Here is a 23,293-nt window from a genome sequence, read left to right on the forward strand (position 1 = left end):
TCCCATTCAATCTTAACCATTCTGTGTTTCTGTGATTCTGCAATTAGAGGAGCCACACAGTAGGTCACACTTGACCACAGATCAGAGGTTGCATGGAGAGAAGCACATTTTTATTTCCACCAAAGTAGCAGCTTTCCCTGCAGCTTAGTCTTTGGCCCACTACTCCATTTATACCAGGACAAAACGTGAGTCTCTGGGCTGTGTCCTCTTGTAAGGTTAATTCACTAGTCTTAGGGAAATATTTGATTTAGGTTGCTCCAGACTAAATGTGTCAATCTTTCTACCTTGAGACCTGAAGGTATTTTTTTAGTTCAGCAGGACAGTGCCCTTAGCGATTACAATATGTCTGATTGATTGGCTGCAATCTGTAATGCTGCAGGTATGACATTATCCTCTTGCCATAATGCTGTTCTTTCTGAGTTCAGCTGAGGTGCAATTTCAGCAGGACTATTTCAGCACTTCATTTCATGGAGCTTAACCTTAAAAAGACATTATTGATTTTCTATCTAAACCGCAGTTTTGCAGGCTGAAATAACTAGACAAAGGTATGTTTATTATAAAAAAATAAAATATGCAATATATGCAATAAACAAGCTGCTCATTACATGTCTTGAGGTAAGTCACATAAATCATAAACCACCTAGCCACTATACAGTTGCATTTTTACTGTAGCATGGAAGGAGCTCAGACCAAAACCAAGGAAAAACCTTGCTTAAGTTGCAAACAAAAAAGAAAAAGTAACCACTGCCTTTTCTAATGAATGAGGATGTTGACTGTAATAGTTTATGAAAATATGTGCTTTGTTTTAATGAATACTCATTTAATTATTGAAGTCATTCAAAGCAGGGTGTTAAGGGTGAAACACAGTAAGATGAAATGGTTTCTATTCTAAGGTGAATCAGTGTAAACTGAAAATGGTTTATGACCCTTTATGGACATTTTATTTTTTTTAAAAAAAGTGTTTTTGAAATTATATGCTTACAAGAATTGATAAGATTTTGCATTTAATATTTAAATTTATCTAATTCCTTTTTTTTCTCTGAATCTGTGAGATTTGGCATGTATGTATGTATCAACAATGAAACAGACACAAAATAATATTTGCCTTTTATTTATTAAATTATAGCAGATACATTTTTGTGAATGACACTATGAAAATACATTCACACCAGTTAATAAATATCCACATGTATTCAAAATGGGAAAAAAAGAAGCACCAATAATTTATGTTGATTAGTGTGAATGTTACTTAGATGACAAGACACATTTCTTTTCTAATACATTATTTTCTTGTCCTTTTAATTTGAAATTTAGAAAGGTAGGAAAGAATCTAAAAGGAAAATTATTTTCATCAAAAGGATTTGCATTCATTTCTCTAGACAAGACAGACAGAGCTGCAGTGGTGAGTGTCACTTCATTTCCTTGTGCACCACCTCATCTATTGTCTTTGCTTGGCTGTATTTGCTGAAATTCACAGCAGACATCTGTTACAAAATTACTCAATTAATTACTCTTGAATTTGGGAAATGAGCAATTGTACACAAGAGACATGAGGATTTATACAGATGAAAGTGAGGCACAAATATTATTTAATCTTCTTTTAGAAGTTGTACACAAAATGTCTCCTGGCTGCTTTTAGTTAGCATCTCTGAGTTTAATCACTGACTTAGTATGGGAGCACTTCCACATTGACTGGCAAGAAGAGGGTTTTACTTGAGTGAAAGGTTCTTGACAAAAGACAAAGCTATTCACACACAGCTTTGATACTTGGTGAGTCTTCATGAAGCAAATCCAGTTTTGAAAAACAAAATACACATGAGGATTACTTTGGCTGAAGTTATTTGTAGGTGGCTTTCTAGTTAGAGTAGCTGTTGCCTGTCTAACTAGAGCCTGCCTTAGTTGCTCTAATGACCTTACATTCCTATGCAGTAATGCTGGGCAAAACAAAGAGAACTTCTAAAGAAGTTCTAAAACAGAAGCCCTAGAATTACTACTTCTGATATTTTAAAATCCATGAAGGTTTTTTTTTTTTTGTTTTTGGGTTTGTTTTTTTTTTTTTTTTTTTTAGTTCACCAATGATCAGGAAAGAGACATAGTCTTACCAGTAAATGTAGCTAGGGTGAAAACAAGCCAAAATGAGTTGTGAAAAGGGATAAATTACCAAGCATGAGAGTTATTTTTTATTGAGCATTGGAGAAAGCCCAGAATAAAGTAGATGACTCCAGAATACGGAGGGGTCTGAGCTGATATTCTCACAGTTCAGAAAACTGAAGGGTTATCTCTCACTCCTGTTTTCTCTGGGACTATCTGTTAAAATTCACAAGATTAATAGCTAGAAACCTGTTGAGCACAGCTGCTGTCTGTCATGTTTTCCTGAGGATGATATCATCCTCTGAAATTTTATATTTCAGTGCTGTTAGAACAAATCTATTAACCTTTCTGAAGACTGAAAGTCTAAAAGTTGGACTATGGATTTCCATAATCTACTACAGAAAGGAATATTGGGGATTAAGCACCTTGTAATACTATGTTGATGGAGACAAGGACTTTTGAATCTTTATAGAAGTTGCAATAATGAGCAAGAGGAGTGCTATATTTTCATTTTAAATGTCTAAGGTTATACACCAAGCTGATATTAAGCAATAATTGCACCATTATATACACAACTCACAAACAAATGCCTGCAAGAACTCACTTCAAAATTTCTATCTTTGAGTTAGTTTTTTAATTTAGTATATTTTTTTAGTCTTTCTGACACCAGAAACTATAATAAATAGTTTAAAATTTCATATAATCAGATTCTGACCAATATCAGAAAATCTTTTAAAAATGAGATCTTAACTAAAGTATGTTTGAAATCTGATAGAATTCTTGACAGGCTCAGAAAAACAGAAATATCCCAAGGATTAAGAAAGTAATGTTAAAGAATACATTAAAGTATTCTCACATGCATTTCAATATCTCGTGTTACATACAAAATTATAAATATATTTGAGCTGCAGTCTCAGATTTGTCAATTATTGCTTTACATGCATTGCTAATGTGTTGAAATATTTTGATTTATTTCCCTTTCCCTTCTTTCCCCTGTCTCATATATTTATTCAAAAAGAATAGAAGGACACTGGAATGAAGTATTGTTTCCTGATTGTCTGTGCTTTAGCATTGACATTGACAGATTCCTAGCAGAAATTAAAATGTTTGTAATTTATCAAAAATAAAGATTCTAGATCTTTGACAAAGTAGGTATAGATTGACCATAGGACTTTTCTGAGTCAAACATGACACAAGACAGAATAAAAATGAAATTGATGACTTTTCTTCATCAACTGACCGCATTTGTAAAAAAACTTTGTTCTTTTTGGAAACAGTTTGGAAACAGATGATTAAACAGTAGAGTTGCATTATGTGCTTACAGAGTAGTACTGGCCTGAATTTGAATCTCAGCAAAATATACATTAATTATTAAACTGGAGTGAAAGAGAAATTTCATTTTAGCTGACTTAACTTTCAAGAATTCAATGAGCCACAGAGACTTGTGCATTTACTGATGTATTTACATTTTATAGTGAAAGTTCCAGTCCATTTTTTTTAACAATTATTTCACTCATATTCTTATGCGTGTTTGTGAATTAGAAGTGGTAATTTCCCTGGTAGAGGATGATAGCTCAGTTATAAATGATCTTCTGTATGTATTACTAACGATGACAAAACTGACACAATATGTATAGTTGCATGCAGAACCTGTTAATTATTTTACACTCAGAATGTTTTTACATTGCACTTCATTATTTTTTCTATAAGCCTCAGCATTGTAAAGCTACACTGGTTTTGGAAGTATGTAGCATTTAATTTTGTTATGTTACCAAACTCCCTAAAGTCATCCCTTTTTTATATACTAGAAAGCCAATTATTAAAGCATATCTGTGAAGCTATAATAGTTTTATTATTGTAAGGCTTAGAAACGCCTGACATAATTAGACTCCTCTGCAATGTGTTTACTGGGTATTGATAGAATGTATCACACTTTTTTTTGTGTTGTAATATATCTTTGTGGCAACCTTCCCATGAATGTGCTTACAAGGACAATCACACTCAAAGGTGGAGGGCATCATTCTCATCTCACTTTGGTTTTATGCCAGTTAAAACTCAATAGAGGAGTCCAGATTCATAGATGGTGTGACTCTGTAGGCACAACTAACATCAGAATTGATCTCTTAACTAGCGTACAAAATACATCTCTGCACAGAACAATCAAATATGGAGAGGAAGAGGCTTTGGCAGTCAAATCCAAAAAACCATAACCTTAACCAAACTGATATTAATCTTGCCAAGCTGAATTATTACTAAGTTTATAATAAGCAAAATATTTGTCATTAAATAATAGGATTTGGGGGCTTTTGTAATAGAATTTAACAAAAGCAAGCTAAAATCGCTTTATTGCAGGGGAAATGCTTCCATCTATTTGTTGTTTGGTAGTCTACAGAGTATAGTTCTTGTCTGTATGATGACATATATCTTCCAGAAATACCAAGATTTATCTTCCATATATGTATTTTCTGCATATATTTCTCACATTAAATCAGGATGCTCTTATCACTTATCTACAGAATATTTGGGAATAGCTTAGGTGATTTTGGTTTCTATTCCCTCTCTTAATCAGCAACTTCATATAAACAACCTCTGAAGTAATGGGACTGAAATTCAGATTTTCAGCCTTGTGAGGATTCACTCTTAACAGCCAGAGAGCCAGCCTAGGCTTCTGTCCTGTTCTTGGCTAGGACAGTTAATTCTCTTCAAAGAGAGTTAATTCTCTTCAAAGTTGCTGGTATGGGGCAGAGGTTTTGGATTTGTGCTGGAAACAGCATTGATACCACAGGGATATTTTATTGATCACTGCTCTGTGCTCACACTGAGTAAAGGCCTTTTCTGTTTCTCCCACCAACCCACCAGCACACATGTGGGGGAGCTCAATAATCTGGGAGGGGATACAGCCAGGACAGCTGATCCCAAATGACCAAAGAAATGTTCCATGACATAGGGAGTCATGCACAGCAATAAATTAGGGGAAGGTTGGAAGATGCTGCTTGGGGACTGGCTGGGCGTCGTTTCACTGGGGGTGCCCGATTATTTTCATTTGCATTTATTGGGGTTTATTTCTCTCACTCAGTTATTTTAAATTTTCATAGCAATATTATAATTATTGTTATTAATATTATTAATATTTTAATGAGATTTCAGTTATTAAACTGTTCTTATCTGAACCCACAAGTCTTCCCACTTTTATTCTTCCAGTTCTCTTTCCTCTATCCCTCTTGGCTGAGGGAGTGAGCGAGCAGCTGTGTGGTGCTTGGTTGCTGACAGATGTTTAACTAGGACAGTTTATACAGTTTATTAAATCTCACACAAAGGGAGATAAAGGAATAACTGGTTTGGATGATGCTAAGACTCCAGCAGGTAGAAACACTGATATTATTTTTTCCCCATGACAGTTACCTGGCATGGATTCCAGATGTTATTCTTGCCAAGTTGTTACAGTAGCTGCAGAGGTGGGACCTGCTTAATATTTTGAAAGTTTTCTGACTTGTAGGATGGACAGATTGAAAATTAAAGTCTGCTAGCTTGTGGCTTGTAATCTTTTTACTTTTACTCTCATTCCAAACCCCTCTTTTGATATTACCAAGTAGTTCCCACGCTAACTAAACAGACCAGGTGGAAAAAGGAAGAATTACTTTCATTTACAAAGTATTTAGCTAGGTTGTGAAGCTCAAGAAAGTCAAACTCACAAAGAAATATGGAAATTTAGTCTAATCTAATGGGATTTGTTCAATTAAATAACTTTGAGGATATCCTCTTAACTGATTTGTCTAAACTCAGAGAAAGATTCAGCATATCCTTTTACCTATTCTTTAACAAGTTATATCATCACAAATAGTTAAGCAGTTAATTTGAATAGATAAAAAAACCCATGGGCTTGTTTCTCCTGCTGTTTTTTTTTTCTTATTGCAAGATATTACAGAGAAACAAGATTACATGGTCAGCTATTACAGCATATCTATAGTTATAGATGTTATCTGGCTTTCCTGCTGGCATGATCAACCATTTTACACTACCACCAAGCTTTTTCAAATGGCTTTATGCGTAGGAAGATGGTTGCTCTACATTAGCTCTTATTTCACATGAGCTAAAGCATTCTCTATGCTGACAGATTTATGGTAAAGGAGGCAGAAATGTTCCCACCACCAGTTCATAATGGACCCTTTGTCAGTAAGCAATTTGCCTCCATTCATGGAGGTTCAATTACCAGCCTTGCTGGACTGATGACGGTTTTGAGTGCATGGTGGAGCTTTAGTGTTTCCTGCTTGTCTGTGTGTGACAGTAGTGCATCTGTGGTCTGATCCACGTAGATGCATCATACAGGTCTGCCCTGGCTTTGGCTGGGATAGAATTGATTTTCTTCATAACAGCCACTATGGGGCTGTGCTCTGGATTTTCCTGAAAACAGTGTAGATACCATGGGGATGTTTTAGCTATTGTTGAGCAGTGCTTACATAGTCATGGCCTTTTCTGCACCCCACCCCAGCTCATCAGTGAGGAGGCTGCGGGTGCACAAGAAGCTGGGAGGAGAAACAGCCAGGACAGCTGATCCAAGCTGACTAAAGGAAATTTCCAGACCATATGGCATCATGGACAGCCTATAGAGCTGGGGGGTGGGGGAGAAGAAGAAGAAAAGTTTTAATGTTTGAAGTGATGGCATTTGTCTTTCCAAGACACCACTATGTATTATGGAGCTCTGCTTACCTAAGGATGACTGAAAATCTGCCTGCCAATAGGAAAGGAGCAAATGAACTTGTTTCCTTTCCTTGCATTTGCAGCTTTTGCTTTATCTATCAAACTGTCTTTAGTTCAACCCATGAGTTTCCTCACTTTTATCTTTTTGATTCTCTTCTTCAGTGGGCATGAGTGAGTGAGCACCTGGGTGGGGCTGAGTGGCTGGCTGGGATTAAACCATGACAAAACCAAAGATCATTTAAAGTTTCTTTTCAAATATTTCCCTACATGAGGCCTTATGTGCATACTACTGATTGCAGAGGATCTATGGCTGTTCTCTCTACAAGGGATAACCTTTGCCAAGCCTGGTGAGGTGATTTGTGTCTGCAGCACCAGTGATAAAGGGCTGTTGCAGCAGCAATGGCATGCATCAGTTTTGTATTCCAAAAGCATTTCTTTTCTCAGGCTCTTTAGATTAATGGCTGTATAGTCCAGGTCAAAATAAAAATTCTTGCAGAAGCACCATTTATACTGTATTTTGTTATTCCTGATAAATAATTTTAGTGGTGATATTTTATTCATCATTTGCATTTCATGAGTTTCTAAGCCTGCAGTTTGGGGGACACAGTAAATATGATCAAGATTTCTTAATGGTTGTGTATTAACAGACTGTCCATGCTTGCAGTTGGGTCATTTACTTCCATTTATCAAACTGGGGAAATGAATAAATGTAATCACAGTCTATAAAAGCATATGTGGGGCTAAATTCATACAGGGTATCCCTTTGTATCTCTGTTTATGGGCTAATTAGATCATGCATAATGGTACTTAAATCCTTACAAGATAGTTTGAAGAAATGAGTAGCAACAGCTAATATTGAAAAGAACCCAAGATCTAAGAAAAATCTGACCATCTGTACTTCCCTAATATAAAGGAAACAGATGCAATGAGGGTTCATGTCTGTTCACAACCAGCTCACTAGAAAAGTATTTCTTTATGAGCATCATTGAAAATAATACCCTAAAAATTTAGGAATTATAGTGTCTTCCTTATGGTCAATTGTTCTAAGTGGATTTTTTAAATCCTTGTCTCCTAGCTGTTTTAGTAGTTTTTTGATCAAAGGTACATAAGGGACCAATGAGTATTTGACAATATAAAAGCATTAAGACAGGTTTTGACATAGCTTAAAAAGAAAATGGAAAACAATAAGTGCAAGAAAAAGACATATATATTACCCTTTGAATTCCTGTACAAGTTCCAATGATGCTATAAAATATATTCCATCAGACAAAGCCAGAAATGAAATTATGGGGAAGAAGAAGCTACTGGGGGAGAGCCTGAAGCTGAGGCTTCCTACGGCACAAATGTTTCAGAACAGCAAGCTGGAGTGATTCTTTCAAGTGTCAAAGTATGAGAGTCTCAATTATTTTCCTTGCTGAGGTTTAAATTAAAAATAAAAGAAAAAAAGAAAAAGAAAAAAAAAATTGAAAGAAATTCTTCACGCTGAACTCTTTGCAACTGATGAGGGCATCTGTGCTACAATCCTGTACTGCAACACCCATTAGCCTCCCATTTTTTCCTCTGACCCTCCCATTCATCATCTTTTTGAAGCTGTAGGAAATGAAGCAAGCACTGGCATTGCTCTTTCCTGACTCTGCAGTAGGCATTCTGGGAGGCTGTCTGGGATACCAATGGAGAAGAGGTTAAAGTGCTCTGTCTCTTGCTGCACTTGGTTACTAACCTTCCAGCCGAGGGGGAATTGCTCTCCTTTCATTGAAGTCTTTCAATCTCTTTGCATTACTTTTGGTGCTGTATAACATTTTAAAAGCTCCCTGACTGACAGACATGGCCAGAGGCAGAGCTCTGCTGGGAGAACTGCAATGTACAGAGTCTTCTGAGCAAAGAGAAGTGATGTGGCAATTAAATTGACTGCAACATGATTTTGGCATTTCTGAAGCAGTGCAGACTATCCGACCCCTTTTTTTAATATTTTTTTCCACCTTCCATCTGCGTCTGGGCAATTCAAAAGTATATGTTGAGTTGATTTGTTTTATTTTTTGCTATGTTTCATGCTTACTATGATTTTGCCATAAAAACGAGGCATGCACTCTGCAACCATAGATCAGGAGAGGTAAAAAAGTTTGGAAATCTTGGACCAGAATTATGGATGAGCATAGTCTGAATGTGATGTTATATACCACTGAATACACGAAAAAGAGAAGCAGAAAACCACATGTGAATTGTTCAGTAGAAAAGAAATACCAAATAGATTGAATGCAGATCTCTGCTGTGGTTGCATCATGTCTTAAGGTTCCTTTGCTGGAATAAAATCCATAGACTGCAAATGATTGTGCAAGTAAGAAGATTATTTTGCTGTAGATGAAAAACAAAAGATTATTTTGCTGTAGATGAAAAACATTGAAATGTTTTGAACAAAACTTAGAAAAAATTTTCTTTAGAGGATTCTGAGCAGATGGGAGTTCTTCCCTCATCTTTTATCCTTTCAGAAGGTACAATTAAAACACTCAGTAGATACCTTTCACCAGGTTTTTTACTTTCTTTTTTATTAAGACCTAAAACATAGCCTTTCAAATCAGAACAGAAAATCTCACTCTAAATTTAGCATAGGAAGTGCAGTTATTTTCTAGGGTGTTTTTTTTTTTTCTTTTAAAAGACTTAGATTTTTCAGGTTCCTGATTATAAATCCTTTCTATTTAAATACTTCATCATGTACCCAACAAATAAGAATTTCTATGCTATTTATTGTTATAGATAGTATTAATAATATTCATTAAGAAAATACAACCTTTGGCAGTATGTTAAAAGGGAAAATATAGATGGTTCAGTAATTTATTATTCTTCTTTTTTGAGGTCCATATCATGTCATTGCTTTATAAGTAGAACTCTATTGATTTCCTAGAAACCTATGCTTAAAAATCAATGACACAATATGACCCAACAAAGTGGTGAATTCCATAGTGCTATAAATTGTATTTTGTTTTTAAAATGTAAAATGCATCTATCTTAAATCCTACAGGCAGTTAGTTTTTTTCTTTTTTATACCAGCACACTGTAGAGAAGACTTCAAGAGGCTTTTATGACAGAGAAAGTGAGCAAAGGTTCTTGCTCTGGACAGTAGGGTGAAAGAGTGGATCTCCTGCTCTCCAGCATTTTGTTTGTATATATTTTTTGAGAAAATGATTTTTGAGTAAAATTTGGGTAAAACTAAAAAGAAATGAGTAAACATTTTTGATATCACTGATGGGAAACAGTTTTGTATGCTAACTGATCCTAAAATAAATACTACAGCCCTGGCTCAGACAGACCCAAAGGTAATGCTAAGCAGAGCAAGAATGAAGTAATAACTACACAATGTTCTAGAGCAGCTCAGTGCTACAATGAAAAAGCAATTTCTTTTAAACTGTGTTTCTTAATAGTTTTCTCTGTCTCTAGAAACTTACTAGGTGTGAGAATTTTGATGAATGCTTCAGTGTAATCCTAAGTAATTTGATGTTGCATGTAAATCTCTTTTATAGGTCCCTATAGATGGAATTTATTGCGGCAAATACCTTGTCATCAGAAGGATTAATGCCTGCATTAGCATTTCTGCAATAAAATCAGAAGCTAAGTGGTGAAGGCCACAGACACCTCAAACCTGGATTCCTCTGCTCGGCATTAAGTGCTGGAGTTTTTATCACTTGTGGTAGGGAAGCCTTTGCCAATGCTCACAAGGAACTGCTTATCCCTGCTTCTCTGGGTCCTGTTCGATGGAGGTCTCCTAACACCACTGCATCCACAAGCACAAGAGATTTTAGAAGCGCAGCCAAGAGAAAATGTTGTCCCAGTGTCAGGGAGGAGATCATCTGCCCAGCGAGTCAAACGAGGCTGGGTGTGGAATCAGTTTTTTGTGCTGGAGGAGTACATGGGCTCTGAACCTCAGTATGTGGGAAAGGTAATATTTTACTATTTCTTTGAAAGTTCAAATGATACAGAGAAGCAGTATAATGTGTTATAAAAGTGTACCTGTTTCTGGTGGGACAAATCTACTGGCAGTAGTTCCCTCTGCTCATTGCTTTTACTATCCATCCTTTCCTGTAGTCACTATATACTTTCTGTCTTTGTATTTTTATTTCCCTGTTCTTGCTTTTTATATTAAACAAAACCAACAGCAACAACAATAATGAAAGCAAACAAAAAAAAAAAAAAAAGAGGGTTCTGATATAAGTCTGTGTTTCACAACTAATTTTAATTGAAACTACTGTGATAGCGTATTTGATTTTTAGCAATAAAAATTGTTCTGATAGCAAGAGATAAGATATAAACTTTAAATCTCAAGCCCATAATGAGCAATCATTCCTGTGATTGATATGGTTATTCCAAGTCCTTTTTCAGTTAATGAAGGCATATCCTTTTTGGTCTGTTGTCTTATGTCTCAGAACCATTTATTTTTGTTTCTGATTGTTCAGATTGTTTCAAGTATTTCTAATATGTTTTATTGCTTCATAATTCACAGTCCTGCACTACAGCTTTCTATACTGTGTGTAGACATGCACAATCATACCTGCAGAGAATTTTTGCAATTCCCTCTCTCATTATATGTCCACTGTTTCTGTAAGAGGGAATAAGTAATTGAGAGAAAAATGTTTGAGGGGTGTGGGGGTGGTGAATTTAAACAATAGAGTTTTCAGATAGGAAAGCTGAAAAGGACACCTGAAGAAAATCTTAGCAGAGTGTATAATTGGATGCTGTGTATAATTTTCAGTTTAAGTAAAGGACTTAGTGAAAATAACAAGTCAGGAATTTCTTTCCCTGGGTCCCCAAATGCCACTTCCCTAGACAGCAAGGTTTCAAATTTACAGTAGGTTTCACCTACTGTAAAAATTAGTCATCATGCTTCAGTTTTTACTTTAATCCCATTGTGAACCTTTTTTTTTCTTTTGTGTACAAGTGGGAAATCTTTTTTTTTCCCTAAATATAAATAAATCAACAGAAAATTAATTTTTCCTCCTACTCTTTCAGAAAACTATTCTGAGGATGTATAAATAAAACAGCAGGTTATTTAACACAGCAGCCAAAAATGTACTTGGATTTTGCACACAGAGACATTCGTGTTGAGCCCTAAAATGTATTGGTCAAAGTGATTTGCAAAGCAGTGTATTTATATCACAAAGTTAATACAATAAGCTTGCTTTAAGTCTGAAAAAAGGGGGACCACATAATGGAAAAAATCATATTTGTGATATCCAATTGGCACAAGGTACACTTTCCCTAAGACATACCTTTGTTCTGGCACCTTGCTGAAGATGCCAACAAGGACTCTCATCACATTTGGTGCTGTAGAACAGGCAATGTGATAGATGTGCCTTTAATGTCAAAAAATAGAGATATTACTGAAGGATCACTAGTCTTTATTCCTTTGTGTCAGTTTTTCTTGGTAGTCATTTAGGGTCAGTTCTAAACTGCCAAAAAATGTAAATTTTTCACAAAATTGACTATTATCAATGTAGTGATGAATTAGCTTCTTCTTTGTCTTGTTTTTGCTCTATTGACATTAAGTTTATATGCAACTTTAGAACTAATGGAATATTTTTATTAAGACTAACACTTATTACAGATTTACCTGGAATATTTTTACCTCAAGTCTTTTTTTAACTGTTTCAAATTGTGCAACACTTTTTAACTATGAGGAAAGTCAAAAATAAAACCCCTTTTTTACATCAAAACACCTGCCTATAGAATAAAGCAATTAATTCTAGGTAATAACTTTCTTCAACAATGTTTATTTTGATGTTTATCACAACCTGTTTTATCTATATTAACTGTTTGCTTTACTATATCTGAAAAAAACCAACAAACACTGCCAGTCTGCCAGTCTTTGTATGTCATCTTTGCTGAATCTCTTACAAAAAACCAGAACACGAACAAATAAACAAAACCAAGATGGAGATGTTGGCATTTTCTCCTATTTTCCACAGGTATAACACTGAAAGAGAGAAGGTATAACACTGAAAGAGAGAAGTTCCTTAGAGAAGTTTTCTTTTAGATCCAGATAGCAAAAGCCAAGCTTCATATAAATTCAAACCATTGTCAGCATACTAAAATATATCCAACAGTCACAAATCAGTATCTTTAGATCATATGCAATTTTTAAAAATCTCATAAAATTTTTAAGATGTTAAATGCATTTGAGTTCTGGGTTGATTGCAGAACTAAATCTGCAAAATCAAATGATTCACCAAAATTACATGTTTATTCCAAAAGTATATTTTCAATTTATTTATTTTTATAATGTTACTCCTAAATATTTTAAAGTAGTAATAAATATATTATATAGTGTAGGATATTTCATGTGACATGAAATCACAAGGGTTTTATCTTTTTCTAGCCATGATATCAGGACACCTGTGCATAGACATTTATATTACTTACTACAGAACCACTGCACTAATAATGTCACAGTAATTTATAAATAGGAATTTTAATGTATCTATTAAATCAGCTGACAGTTTCACAAAACAGTTGAGGGTTACTAGCTAATATTGCAAACCTTTTGTAAGAGAATACAGATTTACAGAAATAATATCTTCTGTTATAAGCCAGGGCATGTAATTCCTTTCATGTCTGTTTGTAGATGACTATCTCAAGGAATGTCAGGTGGCATATCAAAACATAGTTTACAAACTGATGGGGATTAGTCCAGCTTACAGGTGGTGATTTTGAAATAGTGCTTGAAACTTACACATTAAAAGCATTTCACCCGTTTATTAAAGTTTGGGAAGCTGCTCATGCAATCTGGAAGAAAAATAAAAATCCATCAGATTGATAACAGAAGATAAACCCTCTTTACTCAACATTCATTAAGCAGATCCAGTCTAAAAACGAAAATGAATGCATGATGTGACCATGCGACCCATGAAAACAGACAGAGGGCTGGGAGTAAAATAAGTCTTGCTCATTTACCTTGCGGTGCTTTACTTGTTTTTCTGGTACTGTGAAGTTCCAGAAAGCCAGGCAAAAGCAGCATGTGTGGATGAAGACAAAAAGTTCATGCCTTTTTTTGTGCAAAACCACAGGTCCCAGTGAATGGTGACAGAAATCACCAGAGGATCAAGTCCTCAAGCATAAACAAGTTCCAGCACAGTTTACATCCACAAACAAGGCAGCAGTTTTCATTGCCCTTATGCAAGGAGAGCTGAAGGGGTTGCAGCCCCACCAGAACACTACAAACATGTCCATAATCTTTCTTTACTGCTGTGTTTCAACAGTGACATGCAGAGGCATCAAAATAAACTGAATCTTCAAGAGAACAACATGGTCAAGATAATACTAGCAAAGGTTTTGGTTGTGCTGCATTTTCCCTTTACGTGTCTTTACATTCTTAGTGTGTAAATGCATCACATCTTTCTTTACAGGTGTATTGCACACCTGTACAATTGCTTCCAGTGAGAATTATTTTCCTGTCTGTCCTCAGGCTTTCAGAGATAGACATATGGTAGCTTGTACTGGATGCAGGCTGGGTACATAGGAAAAGATTGCAAAGTCCTCTTCAGTGTAGTGGACATTTCTCTTCTATTTTCCAGTATAGCAAACATGAAGAAACAAACAAAAAAAAAAAACACAAAAAAACCCCAAAAGCCCCCAACCAACCTAACAACAACAAAAAAAAACCAACAAAAATCCCGGAACCTCAGCTTACCAGATGTTTTTCTGCCAATTAATAACCTGTGTTTTACAAGTTTATTGTTTAAACCTCCGCCACATTAACACATGATCAAACACAAACTACAGATATTTTTTGTCAAGAAAAGGATGCTGAAAAATTTAATACTCACGACTGTTCTATGGTCGTACAGAGTAATGTAACAATATGGTATTTTTCATCTGACTCTGTCCTGAGAAACTCTCCTCATCTTCAAAGGTTTGCCCATATATCAAGGCAGAAAGAATGCTGATTTGGAGGTAGCAGAGCTCTGTATCTATGACTAGAACGGCATGCTTTTCAAAACCTTATCATTTATCTTCTGCATCTGAAATATGAGCATAGAATTTATTTATGCACTTTATAGTGGATAATTTTTGATATGATGGAATTAATGTTGACCACCTTCCGCTAAGCTTAAATCAACATGTACTTCTGAATACGTGCTCTCTTTTTACGGTTATTTTCCCTCTTGGGTGAGTGTCTATCTGACAGGGCAGTCTGTGAAAGAAATTATGAACTGCTTTTTTTGAATCTGTTCAGACAAACAATTTTACAGAGCAGTGGTTATCATTTTGGCATTATTCATAAGCACTGAGTTAACTTGAAAGAAAATGTAAAACTTATAGAAAAGAAATATGTGCAGTGAATTTGAAAGCTACTGCCCTTTGAAGGAAAAATACCCACTTAAATCTATTAATAAATGTACCCTGATTAAACTCATCTTTTTTTTAAATTGTATTTCCACTAGATTTCTAGTAATATGATCACAATAATATTTCATTTAAAGTTGCCAAAATGTTTTTTTGTAATTTATGAGATTCCATTCCCACAACTGAAGAAACAATATTAGGGATAGCTGTGTATTATTTCCATTAGACATTTGCACAGTGCCATCATCAAGGAGATGAAAATTGTTTCAGGGACTGCTTCTAGTAATGTATTAATTGAATCCCATGATGCAGGACATCACAGTTACTCATTCTGTATGATTTCAATATGAAAGATATGCTGTGTAGAAGAATGAGCTTTTTCAGTACATCGAACATATACTCACCTCTGTCTGCTGACATCAAAGGGAAATCTTGTTGGGCCTTAATGGTCTTTAGATAGTAATTTAAAGAGCAATCAGGCATGATCACATTAACCTGGCTTACTAAATTGGTTTATAGAGTTTATGCTGTGCACATATTCAAGCAAAAGTACTGTCACAATTTATTACAGACAAGGAAATTGATAAGGAAAAATGAAATGGTAAAAAAGGTGTAAGCAGAATCAGAACTGGTATCAGAATTCTGGATTTCTTTTCTTGCTCTGTTGAGCTGAGACCTTTGTCTCTCCCACTTATGTCTGTCTGGTGAAAAAAGTGATGACTTTAAAAGCTTTGCATCCTGTATATTGCATGGAGTATGTGAGACACAAAGTAATTTTGACAGTTGCACATGAAAGTGTGAGAAGGAAATGGAACCATGGAAACACAAAACCCTCATGAGCGAGTCAGACTTGCATTTAATGTTTACTCCTGAAAGCTAGCCTTTTTACAAGGTGTACAAAGATATGCAGCAGAGATGAGCAACTTGCAACAGAAGGTTTAGTATTGATCTAGTGGCTTCACTTTGTTTATTGATTTGCTTAGGTAGCTCAGAGCAGGTAAATTAGGAGTGTAGTTGTAGTAAGACCTCTTGCCTGTGGTCCTTACATTGATGAAAATTATATGAGGTATTTGGAACTAAAAAAAAAAGGAGGACTATGTTTTCACTGATTGCGTGAGAAAGGAGAAAGAATGATCTCAGGACAAGACGAGATCAAAATAAAAAGGAAGGATCAACTTCTTGAGCTGTCAGCTGCATTTTAGAGGATGTAAAAGGTTGAGGTTATTGTTCTGAACAACTCAGGAGGTCACAGACTGAAATATTTCAAACTCTAAAATTTAGCAGGCTGTATTGTGCAAGGAGTCAGTGCCCACTATAGAAGATTCAGAGCCTGTGAAAATGTTCCTGTTGGAATCAATGACTGGGTCTCACAAGATCTCCAAACACAGCTGAGTGTAGGGTGCTAATGGTGCTCGTGTGTCTGAAATTTCTGTTGCCAACACAGATGGAGAAACACAAATGAGCTTGTAGAAATTAAACTGCTAAAGAAAAATCTTACACATATTGTAGTTTTATTTGGAATGCTTCTGTATAAATGGCTTCATCTGGGCAGGAATTTATTTAAACAGGGAAATATGGGAAAAGATACTTTAAAAAATATTTAGAAATTCTTCAAAGGACTTGAGGAGAACAGACAAATCAAAACATTGTCTCCTCTTTTAATCCAGGAAAATGTGGAGATTTTATTTTTCTTTTTCAAATCTAAAAATGGAATTTGGCTGAGAATTTCTGATTCACGTAGTAGATGTATTGTTGTTGATCGGCAGATCAGACATGGGCATGTATTCTATATGTCAGCAATGCAAGCTGAATTTATAATTAGTGAAACGTTAGACCATCAATAAAAATTCAGCTGGGATCATGAGACCTTCTTTCTGGAAAATCATCAGAATGCCAAGTAATAAATTAAATAGCATTTGCCACACAGCAAAATGTGGGAAAGTATTAAATATCTGGAGCCATTCCTGTATCTGGCTAATTATGTGTAAACCAAAGTAACAAGAAGGTTCAGAAACTGAATAAAATTTATGATTACTGCAACATGCAAGGTGTTAAAAAAAAAGAGATACTATAATGCCTCAAATGTGCTACAAAAGTATAAATTTTCAGCAGGAAAACAAGAAATTATAGAAATATTAAGGAAATGCTAAGTGACAGGAGGCTAGATGAAAGCTCAGGATTTCATAGCTATGGGATGGAGAACTTTTTTCACAATGTGGACTTTTTTATTTCCTCTGTGCATTGTTGAGGGATGCGGATCCAGCTTTAAAACAGTGATTGGAAAAAAAATTAAACTGTAAATTTCAGAAATAGAAATACTTTATAATTATACTTATATAATTGTCAAAATATGTATATTTATATAATTTGGATATTTAAACAGTTCTCACTGAAAAGCAGCACTGTGGAGAGGGACCTGGTGATCCTGGTCAGTGGCAAGTTGAACATGAGCAAGCAGTGCCCTGGCATCCAGGAGGGCCAACCCTGCCCTGGGGGGCATCACGCACAGCATCACCAGCTGGGCAAGGGAGGGGATTGTCCTGCTTTGCTCTGAGCTGGGCTGGCCTCACCTCCACTGCTAGGGGCAGTTTTGGGTGCCACAATATAAGAAAGACATTAAACTATTAGGGAGTATCCAAAGAAAGGCCATGGGGATGGTAAAGGGCCTTGAGCTGAAGCCATCTGAGGAGCAGCTGAGGACACTTGTTTTTTTCAGTCTGGACAAGAGGAGAGCGAAGGGAGACCCTATTGCAGTTGCAGCTTCCTCCTGATGGGAAGAGAAGGGGCAGGCATTGATCTCTTCTCTGGTGACCAGTGACAGGACCCAAGGGAATGGCCTGAGGTGGTGTCAGGAGAGCTTTAAGCTGGATATTAGGAAAGAGTTCTTCATCCAGAGGGTGTTTGGCACTGAAACAGGCTGCCCAGGGAAGTGGTCACAGCATCAGCCTGTCAGAGTTCAAGGAGCATTTGGACAGTGCTCTCAGGAACATGGTGTGACTCTTGAAGCTGTTCTGTGCAGGCAAGCACTTAAAGTTCCTTGTGGGTCCCTTCCAACTCAGAATATGCTGCAATTCTGTGATTAATTTTTTTTTCTATAAAATGCAAATCTTTGAAAACATAGCATGAAAAATAACCACTGAAATTCAAAATCAAAGTATGAGCATGAGACAGAATGCAACAAAATAAAACTCAAATTCATTTTTTCAAACAAAATAATAAATATCCTAAAACAACAAAACCCCCAAAAACTAACAAATAAAACCCATAAAACCCACAAACATGCAAGCAAACAAACAAACAAACAAACAAAAAAACCCTCCATAAAACAAACTCAAAACCCCACAGCTAGAACCAATCAATCATTAATAAAACATGCTTCATGAGAAAAAGAAAAAATCATTTCCTATCAGCTTTCCAGCACCAACACAAAGGAGAAGCTAACAAGTTAGAAGGTTGTCTCATCTTCAGTCACTGCAGTTAACATCCCTGCATGCAAGTCATAAACAGAATTATTGTGATTGGCAGTCTTGTCAAGTGCTGCCATTGCATAACATAATTTGTGATTTAGGGCCCTGAAAGTGATTTAACAGCAGATGTCCTAAAGTGAAAACCCCTCTGCTCTTCTGAAGGTGATATTCAAACCACAATTTCTGTTAAGTAACACAAAAAGCAGTGGACTTGGAGCAAGTATTGGTTTTATGGCAATGACCACTTTCCTCTCTCTCATCAACACTTCATGTCCCACAGGCTCTACATGACCTGTCTCTCCTCTCACTCTAGAGACAATTATTCCCTAATCTTTCTTTCTGTCTCCCTGTATCTGATATCCACTGTGATGCAAAAGTTACAGTCACCTTACTTCTTGAATAGGATCTGTTATGTATCCTATTAAATTCTGAGGAATTAACCCAGTTAACGGCAGCTTTGAAATCCACATCTTCTCTTCCAGTTTCAAATAGACCTTGTGTACCAAAATCTTGCTTATATTTTCTACATGAGTTGGTGAACTGAATTGTCTTTCACAAATGAGCCTAGCCTTTTTGACATAATAATTATTTCATAAAACAAAGTAGATTTTTTTTTTTTCTAGTCAGGAAAAAAATGCAGAAAAAATGCAGAAAACAAAGGAAAGTGGAATGGGGCAAGATTAAAACTGAGGACCTAATAATAATCCAAAAAAACCCCAAATATTATTTAGATGCCCCAGTAGTGGAAAATAATTTTGTAACAGGAGCACTATGGTATAGTTTTCTCCCTGTTGTCACTTGTGTATCATTTAGTCAACCTAAATGAAGATTATAAAATCCCAAATAATCCAATAAGCCTTGTAGAGGCATTTGCAGACTCTTAGAAACAGATGGTGCTGTTTCTCAGGGTGGAAGATGATATAAAGCATCAAAACATTCTGGTGTAAAATTAGCCTTTTCCTTCCAGTGTTTTTTTTAAACTCTAAAATATCTCCAAGATAATTCCCTTGATGTAGTTCATTGTGCAGCACAGATGAGTGTGTTCTATGATTGCTGCATGGCAGTGAAACTCGTGCCCTATAGCAGGAGAGGTTGACTAAGGAGAAAGGTGATTATATCCACACTGCTGGGAGACATGTCCCTCCCCCTCCCAGCCCAGGGCCTGATCTCATAAAAGGTTAAAAGGGAGGAGAAAAGCAAGAAGACATAATAATAAGAGAACACAATGTCCACTAGCATCGATGAATACTAAAATTAAAACTAATGGAGTTTTAATTTTCAAGCACTAGCTGAAATTTAATTTTCCTCTGGAGAAGATTTGGTCTCATAAACACATAAATACAATGGGTTTTGTCTAAATAGCTGTGTGCAGAAGTTATTCTTGTATTTACAGTAAGAGAAAAAAGTGTGTGCAAATAACAAAGCAAAGTTGGAAAAAATTTTTGTCTTCTAGCACCAGTTGTAATTATAAAAATTATTACCTTGTGTGCATTGTATTTATTTTAGCTGTCAGTCACTGAACATGTAAGTTAGAGTTGTTATTGATTCTGTTATCAATGATTGATACTGTTATGCCATTTAAACCTTGCTACTCCTTGCTAAAAAAATAGATTTCCAGTAACAGATGGATTATTCACTCCTATTGTTGTGAAAATGCTTAATTGACCACTGCAAAACCATTACTATATTTCATCCTGGGCACTATATTTCAGTATCAGTAAGAATTTAGGCTGGGGCCTATGTTGTTTAATGCCATCATAAATTATCTTGGAAAGTGTGAGAGTATCCAGGCAAGTGTTTGCTTTCCAAATTAAGCTACTAGAGTTGCTAAAGACAAAGGCTAAATGAAAAAAATGGGAAAAACATTATGGAGCAGGACTAAAATAAGATATGAAATCTGATGTAGTGCAGAACATACTATGGGAGGAGGGGAATATTTCCAATTTCATTAATAAATTGTTGTTCTCTGTGGCAATGATAATCTTTCTCAAATGGGATCTTGTTTCATAATAGCTGTATGCACATTTGCTTAGTGTGTTGTGAGTGCCAAAAAAGCAAATGGGATGTTAGAAGTTCTTAGCAGCAGCTGAAGGAAATAGATGTCATTAATATAGCTTTGTATCTAAATTTCTGGTGAGCCTGTATCTTGCACACCGGGAATGATTTCTCTCTAGTCTCAGAGAGCATGTGTCCCAAAGATGTTGGAAAAGTACAGACAAGGACAAAAGGTTAATCAGGACCTTTGGACTGTCTCATCAGTGAGGAATAATTGAGTATGATAAGTTTCCTTAGCCTGGAAAAGAAACAAAGAGAAGGAGATATCATAGATCTCAAAAAATGTCTAGACCATAGGGGTGAGACTAAAGGGAGGAGATTCCTGCCTTCACCCATGCAAGATGTGTGGGGCACAAGTGAAGCCAACAGGTTGCCCATTCAGAGTAAAGAAAAGGAAGTGATTCTTCACAGAATGAATCAATGCAAAATAGCTCCATGCCACAGGCTGCTCTGGAGATAACAGAATTTTTCATGTTGATGATAAGAGAATGAAGAAATTAATAAAAAATCAATTTGCCAAATGCTAATACCTGTAGTCACCATCCATATCCACAAACTACTGGAGACTTGGCAATTATGTGGTGAGCTGTGACCCTCATCTTTGCCAGAGGCAGAGTTCTGGGTTGGATGCCACCTTCACCCAGTGCAGCATACCGTGCTTTGGGGTCCAAAGATAGTAACAGACATGCTCCTCCACCTAGAATAAAATTATGATAAGTGCTTTTATTAGTCATGTTTCCAGAAGTGACTCATTTAAATTCGTTGCATATTGTTTGGATAGTTTAATGGGCAAGGAATTTCATCAAGTAAAAAATCAGAAAAAATACATTTTATTAAATAGCACTTGTTCTAGTGAAAAATAGAAACATTTGTCTTTATATGTAAAATGCAAACATCTGCAGTACTTCACGTAGCAATTTACTGATTTTTTTGTTGATTTGGATATATTAGTAATAATATTAGATTCAAAAAACATAAGACAGTAGTGCAGGTCACTATTACAAATGTAATGCCAAGAAAAATGTCCGGTTAGCAAGAGGCTTGGAATGTTGTTGCAAATCTTCATGTCTTTCAGTATCTCATACTGCCAGTCATTCTACAAAAACTGCTTCTTTAGTTTTCTAGTCCATTTCACTGACTTTGTCCTTAAAACATCCTTAAAAAAGAGCTGAGCCTCTTCATGCCCCTTCCAAGTCTCCGAGAGGATCTCTTCTATCTGAAGCTGAGCTAAGCACAAAACATATTTGTGATGCTGAGGATGCAGCCCACACACTCACTTGGTGATTTGGTTTCCTCTCTGACTCTAAGTGAGAGGAAACTAGCTCAGCCTATGCTCAGGCCAACTTGGGAATGTTAATGGACTGCATCAGGTGCAGTGAAACCTCCCAGGCAAGTTCATCATCCGCATGCAGGATGAATATGACAACCCTTGAACCACAGCAGAACCCACACTCAAACTCAAACTTGCTTGCAAAAGACAGACAGCTACAAAGCACACATATTCCTGTATGTCTTCTTGCTGGGATATTTTTACCCTCTTATGTGAATCTTATTGCATTCTTATAAAAGGCAGTAGGTGATTTAAATTATACTTCACAATATGCTTCATGAAAATAAAATGACCTCTTTAAGGGGATGAGAGTTGTGATCATGTCTTGTTATTCTGACTGCCTGATAAGCTGAAAATCAAGAAGTAAATGAAAGGAATTTTATTACTCTTTTTTTTTTTTTTACTTCTGTGGAAGAATTCCTTGCTCATCTTGCAAGCTTAAAAACCTTCAGAGTTCTGTATATTTTTGCATAAAGTATTCATTTAAAAAATCCCACATACATTGAGGGAGAGTGTTTTATGTGCTGGTTGAATGAGAACTTAGGTCTGTCAGGAATGTGTACACCAGCCTTTTGCTTTTAATTGTTGGGTCTTCAAAAACCCTTTTTTGGTGTTCAGTTTAAAGTTGTCCTTTAAAGAAGCTTAAGGTGAGACAAGATGAAAGAATTTTCTGTTCCAATATCCTAGAGGATAATGTCAATAAATGAGTTTTAATTAGTAAATCCTTTTCTATGTCACTGTGGCAGTGGGTAAACCGTAATCCCTGATGATTATTCTGTGCCATTCAGCAGAGGTTGTTCTGTTTAGTTTTTTTGTCATAGCACTGGTTTTCAGGAGTGATGTCTGAGTAAGATGTTGATCACAGCTGATTCTGAATTTTTTATGTTTTCTTGTACCTTGGTGTCAGTGTAAAATTACTACTTTGAAGAGAGTACAGTTTTTTAGTGTTTCATAATGCAGGATGCAAAGATATTTTCTTGAGTGTGTCAAGTTGTAGGTTTGGATAGTCAACAAAAGGTATTGTGTCAAAACCCATCAGCCTATAAATATGTATGTATTATTGCTGGGGTGACTTAAGGATATCATAAAAGAGTGAGATAGGACAATTTAATTGGTGTGACAATGCTGGTTTTTTCTTGCTATGAGAATTGAAGCATAAACTGTGGAGGAGAAAGCTAAGGAAAAAAGCCTCATTGACATTATTAGTGCAGTATATATTTTCTAGAAACCAAGAGTACTTTTCAGCACTGTCATATAAGCCAGTTAATAGCTCTGGCTTTTCAAATCCAGCTGTATCAGCCCAACAGCAGGTAACTGCTTC

General features: G+C 35.9%; 1 protein-coding gene across 2 annotated transcripts in view; it reads left to right on the forward strand.

Moving 5' to 3' along the window:
- Positions 1 to 10,489: 10,489 nt before the first annotated feature.
- The window catches only part of CDH12 (cadherin 12), a 155,895-nt gene continuing 143,091 nt past the window's right edge, over positions 10,490 to 23,293 (forward strand). For both annotated transcript variants that reach the window (XM_009095120.4, XM_050970824.1), the window contains exon 1: positions 10,490 to 10,720. In XM_009095120.4, coding sequence (XP_009093368.1) covers positions 10,490 to 10,720 — 231 coding nt within the window. The remainder of the gene's footprint in view (positions 10,721 to 23,293) is intronic.

This window comes from Serinus canaria, chromosome 2, assembly GCF_022539315.1.
Source record: "Serinus canaria isolate serCan28SL12 chromosome 2, serCan2020, whole genome shotgun sequence".
NCBI classification, from domain to species: Eukaryota; Metazoa; Chordata; class Aves; order Passeriformes; family Fringillidae; genus Serinus; species Serinus canaria.